Source organism: Zingiber officinale, chromosome 1A, assembly GCF_018446385.1.
Source record: "Zingiber officinale cultivar Zhangliang chromosome 1A, Zo_v1.1, whole genome shotgun sequence".
Classification (NCBI taxonomy): Eukaryota; Viridiplantae; Streptophyta; class Magnoliopsida; order Zingiberales; family Zingiberaceae; genus Zingiber; species Zingiber officinale.
In genome coordinates, this window is record NC_055987.1 from 108,402,432 (window position 1) to 108,408,593 (window position 6,162).

Sequence of the window (6,162 nt, forward strand, 5' to 3'; positions counted from 1 at the left end):
AGGCAACAAGGGCGGCATGGATGGGGGATCGTGGCCCCCCAGGTCCTATTGTGCATCCGCCCCGGTAGAAATGTGAATGTTAAAGTATGAATGGACATACGAGGATGGACAACATTAGAAATGAGAGAATTAGATAAAGTCAAAGTTACTTATATCGAGGGAAAACTCCGAGAGATATATTTAAGATGATACGAAAATGTGACGACCAATAAATATTTTAGTTAGGTTATATGAAACTATGATAATATGCACATTAAACGAGAAAGAGAAAGACCAACAAATTTTGGTTAGCAAAAATAAAACAAGACAAAATTTATTTAAATATAGATTGAAAGCAAAAGGTGAAATCGTCACCTTGGCGACCCCTTCAGGGTGGCCCCCCCCCCCAATTGTCTGAAAGGGAGGTAAATCACTAGGGACTTCGCCGAACAACAGTAGCGCATGCAAGGAGGGGTCGAGGCAACATCGGGGCATTCCGCACCCGCTAGAATTGATCACATGCCTAGTGGCAGCAACACTCTTGCATGAACCAACTGCGCTAGCCTGTGGGATTTTTTTTAAGTATAGATGATGATATAGTAGGGGATAGAGCCCAATAGCGTAGAAGGATTCATATAGCTGACATCATCTAATGGGATCAGACTTGATTATTGTTGTATCATAATCTTCTTCACGAGGTGCTATTTAGGACCCACTGTATGAGTTTTACCTCTCCCTTTTAGAATTTTAGATATAACATTAAATGAAGTAATTACTTTTCTGTCTCAGTTCTGTTCTTGTTTTATCATATTTTTGCTCTCTTTTTAACTACTTTAACCTTTCCCTTCCAATCAAAGGAAATAATAAAGTGACTTCAGTATATTGTTTTACTTTTCGCTGCTATAATTGCTTGTGGGTGTTAACTGATGACTAATTGTATTCACTAGGTACGCTAATTAAGGGGGAGCCAATTCTTAAACTACCTCCAAAATCGGTTTTCCTTGAAAAGCTGGATTTTTCACAAGAGGAGAGACAATTCTATTTGCAACTAGAGGGTGCGTCACAAGTACAATTCAAGGTATTTGATGCATGAAAATCAATTCCAATAAGCTTATTTGATGGGAGAACTGGTTTTTAGGTTTTTATTTCTGTTGAATTGTTAATCTTTATTCCAAGATGGTCATTTTTTTATAACTAAACTTGAACGCCTAATGGCTTATCGGTTATTATATTTGAGGCAAGAAGTCTGTGTTACTTTAGGAACCGGAAAAAGAAAAATTTTCCTTTTTCAATTTTTCCTGGTTTTGCTATGATTTGATGCATCGACCATGTAATTTTTCTTGTCACATTTAATATATAAACCAAAGATGATAAAATAAATGAAATGGAAATGTTCCCAGGGTTAATTACTAAATCTATCACGAACTTCACATTTTAACAAATCTATCATGAACTTTCTAAAACAACTAATTTATCATAAACTTTATTAAATTGTAACAAATATATCACAATGTTAAAATTCTGTTAGGTATCTGTTAGTTGCTGACTTCTCTACTCATCTAGTCATCATTTTATTCATCTCATATACCACATTATATCCCTATCAATTATACAATTTTTTTAATACACCTATTAAATCTCATATTAAATAAATAAATAAAGAGCTGACACACCCCTTGTAAAATCCTTCCCACTTCAGCACTCATGTTGGTTGGAGAATCTTGCCAATGGCCACTCGCTTGAGTTCTAGCAGTCGCCCAACGATCTTCTGAATACTACATTCAGAAGATGGAGCTTCCTCTCGAAGCTTTTGATTTCTCCTTTGAATACTTGTTCACAGTCCAAGATGGACGAGATTTCCACACTCATTAACAAGAACCAGAAACTCAACATGCCTTGGATGTATTTTTGTTTCTTCAAATAAACTCAGTCATTTCCGAATGTAACTTGTGCCTCACGCTTAACTTGTTGTAGTAACTTGACAAACTCTTTTGGTTCTTTAGCTAACACACTCAATGCCCTCTTCACCTGCAGTTGCCTTGATCTGTTGATCACGAGTGAGAACCAATTTAAATTCATTGGCAAGCTTCATAGCTTCCTCTGCTGACTACAACAATTTCTCCTCTATTAGCCACAAGAATCTTCTCAATTTAACTAGCACAAAAAGCTCCACCATAATTGTTTGATCTTGTGGCCATGCAGACCATTTTTCTAGGACTACTGTTGAAATTTGAATCTCATCCACACTAAAGCTACAACTCGAGTTCTTATTCTTCCAGCAAGTCTAGGGAAAAGGGAGCAGAGTGTGTGTGCGTGTGTGAGAGAGAGAGAGAGAGAGAGAGAGAGAGCTTTGTGGGGGAACCAAGAGTTGATGCATTTAAAGCAGTAGGAGAGGAAGACAAAGCAATTGCCAGGTAGAACAATGTCGATGGCGGAGAGGATGAGTCGGTAATCGAAGTAAGGGGTGAGATTTTGATCAGCTGATAGAATGCCAAGGATGATGGACGGAGAGCTTAGTGCATCGGAGAAATCACCAGCATAAATAAGTAATGGGATCAGTGGTAGTGATTTAGGGTTGGAATTTGGAAGATATTTATAATTAACTAATATAATAGGAATATGGTGTGACATATGAGTTGAAGTACATGATATACTTAGCAATTAATCATGACTATACAATTACCAAGTCTTTGTTTTTTTTTTCTTTTTATATGATGAACCATTGTAAAGTTCTAGTATTGTTGAGCTAGTGTTAGTGTGATTTTTATGGTTCTTCGTTTCCCTTTTTTATGTGAAATAAATACAATCATGTAGCTTAATCAAAAGTTCAAAAGATATGCAACATTCATCCTAATTTTGGAATGTGTGGTTAGGAAGGACATAATAGTGCCCCTGTCTTGTAGCACAGAATTATACTACAATAGTGATATTCCTCTTTTCATGATTGATAAAATATTATTCTTATATTGTTCCATAAGCTATCTCCTACACTAAACAAAAAAAAAAAAAAAAATTCATACGGAATTAACTACCTCAACAATCCTGAAAGCAAAGTTTCACTCTATACAGGAATATGCCAATGCTGGAACCTTGAAACAAAATTATGGAAATATTCTATTGCTGCTTTTGCGACTTAGGCAAGCCTGTGATCATCCCATTCTTGTCGAAGGGTTCCATTCAGTTACCAGTGGAAAGAACTCAATGCCTATGGAGCAGCATCTTCCCAGGAAGACGATTATCCATTTGCTTAATCAGTTGGAAAGTTCTCACGGAATTTGTGTTTTGTGCAGTGTAAGTAATCTTGTTTCCTTTTACTATGTTTCATAAAATGCTTTCTTTATCTATATGGCTAAATTTGTTTAGGAATTGCAACTTCTACATGTGATTATCTCACTGCTACATTGTGCCGTGGTGTAGCTATCATCGGGTAGGTTTCTAGCAAAGAGAAATTCATAAGCCATCAAATTTTTGGTTTAGGAACTTATTACTGCATTTTTTTTACATGAACATTGGCTGCCATGATATTGTCATTTGAACAACGTTGGTTTAAAACCTTATGAGATTGGTAGTGAAAGAACTTTATTTGATCCATAATCACTGGGGGTTCCCATAAGCACATTTTGGTCCTTTTAGTAAATGCTTATTGCTTAGTTGCTGATCATACTTTTCTTGTCATGGAAACATTTTTGACCAGTTTTGATGCTGAAGCTCAACTTTTATATTTGATACCTTTTGTAGGACCTAGCTGAGGATGCTGTTGTCGCAATGTGTGGGCATGTCTTTTGCTATCAGTGTGTGTCTGAACATTTAACTGGTGAAGACAACTTGTGTCCTGCAACCGACTGTAGTAATATTATTGGTTCTGATTCATTTTTTTCACGAGATACATTGAAGAGATTAATTTCTGATGATGATACCGATGAAGCATCAACCAGCTATACTTGTGATCCAGAATCAATCACCCACGGTCATTACATCTCTTCCAAAATTAAAGCCGTTCTAGATATCCTGATGTCAATCTCTGGTTCAAATACCAAAATGGTTGATAATCTTGCAAATTCCACTAATTTCAAACCTAATCAGTTAAACCTAAATCCTAAAGTGTCCGAAAAGGTCCTTATTTTTTCCCAGTGGACTAGCATGCTGGACTTGCTTGAGCTTTCATTGGATAAGTATTTTATACAGTATAGGAGGCTAGATGGGGCAATGTCTCTTACTTCAAGAGACAAGGCTGTGAAAGACTTCAATAATGACCCAGGGGTTCGACAATTCTAAACCATGTGCAATTTCTATCATTTGTGATCGTTTGCAATTTGCTTCTTGCTAGCTATTTGTTAATTTATTTGGCATTGTTTTTGTCCTTCAGGTAACTGTTATGCTAATGTCACTAAAAGCGGGATGTCTTGGCCTGAATATGGTTGCTGCACGTCATGTGATTCTTCTTGATCTGTGGTGGAATCCAACTACTGAAGAGCAAGCTATCGACCGAGTGCATAGAATTGGACAAACCCATCCCGTGAAGGTGTCACGGATAACTATAGAAGATACAGTTGAAGATCGTATATTGGCTCTTCAGGTATATTGTCTGCACATTGCTTGTTTCTGGAATCCTTGAAGTAAAAGCATCGTAAGTTATTTAGGCTCGTAATTACCTAGCTAATCTGTGTACCTTGTGAGATAGTAAGCCTGAGATCGCAAATTCCCTACTCCAATTATCATTTCCTGCTTCAGTGCTGCTTGCTAAAATGCTGGATATTTTTGATGCTAGTAGTTTGCTTATCTTTCACCAATGTGCTATTTTCTATATTAACATTAGAACTATCATCATCGAACTTGTGGCATTTATGTGATAATAATTCATGCATCGAGGACATGTTTCCGTATTTTTCGTAGTATAACTATTAACCATTCTTATCAGCAAGAAAATATTTTATTGCAGGAGAAGAAAAGGAAGTTGATTTCTTCTTCTTTTGGAGATGGCCACGGTGGTGGTAAAGCTAGTCAGCTTAGCGTGGAAGATCTAAAATACCTGTTTAACTTCGTCGATCGATGACCGAGTTTGTGTGGATTAGAGTCATCTATTTTGATCATTTTGCATAGGCAAGAATGGAGATGTTGGGAAAATTTTGTTGGAAGATGTGCACCTTGTCACACAACCAATTTTATCCCTTCCCCTCGATTAGAGGTTCTAATCATGAAACTGGCATCATCCTAGGACTGATGGGGCATAATCTACTGTAAATATAAATTTTGCAGCCCTTTACGCGTGCAGGAGCAAATTGTGAATGTTAATTGGAAAATTTGGTATTTCTCGTCTTTCTTCTGCAATGTTTATTGGTCATGGTTGTCAATCTAAGCATGTTAATTGTGAATGTTTATTTGTCATGATGTGCATGTTTATTTGCCATTATCTATTTGTAAATTTTTGTTTTAATTATTTTTCAAAATTCAAACTTATTTTAATAAATGATTTCATTTCGATCCTTTTAGTGGAAATGTCTCGCAGCCTTCCTACTCGTATATGGTCCATTCACGAGGAAAAACTTCTGCGGTGGTCACTGGGAAGACTTCTGCGGCCTTAAGCTACTGTATTCAGATGAGAGCTGCAATGATTCAGAAGAGAAGAGAAGAAGATGAAAAAGAAGATAGAGACCATCTACTTTCTAAAACCTTACTTTTACCAGTAAAAATTATCATGCTTCATTCAAAAGGATTGAAAGGATTACATGATTGGAGAAAAAGGAGAGATACACAGAAGAGCTAGGGCAAAAATGAAAATATATAAGGACTGGAATGTCAGCCTATGCTGAGAATTATCCAATGGCTGTTGGAACCCTCACCTGCATCCAATGTAACTTTAAGTCACACGATTCGGCAATTTATCAAAAGACATACTAGGTTTAATGTATTTATCAAAAGACGTATCATTATTTTGTATTTATCAAAAGATGGCATAGGTAAGTGATGTGTAATACCGAATATAGTCCTCCCGCCAATCTCTTCTGATCAGTCATCATTTCCCAGGCATCCGAATCACATTTTTGAATTACTTTGATTTAAAAAAAATAAATTCGATCATTAGTGTACCTCCCTCTTCGTGACAGGCGAGTGCAGCTCCCTCTTGTGAAACCCTAGTTTAGTGACCTCGAGTGTTTCTCAAGCGGCATCAAGCATTTCAGTTCA

At 36.7% G+C, this 6,162-nt stretch overlaps 1 protein-coding gene across 1 annotated transcript in view; it reads left to right on the forward strand.

Moving 5' to 3' along the window:
* Positions 1–5,263, forward strand: part of LOC122028215 (helicase-like transcription factor CHR28) — a 28,331-nt gene extending 23,068 nt beyond the window's left edge. Inside the window, exons 5-9 of the mRNA XM_042587250.1 lie at positions 927–1,057; positions 3,049–3,282; positions 3,730–4,239; positions 4,346–4,555; positions 4,919–5,263. Coding sequence (XP_042443184.1) covers positions 927–1,057; positions 3,049–3,282; positions 3,730–4,239; positions 4,346–4,555; positions 4,919–5,032 — 1,199 coding nt within the window. The 3' untranslated portion in view covers positions 5,033–5,263. The remainder of the gene's footprint in view (positions 1–926; positions 1,058–3,048; positions 3,283–3,729; positions 4,240–4,345; positions 4,556–4,918) is intronic.
* The last annotated feature ends 899 nt before the right edge of the window (positions 5,264–6,162 follow it).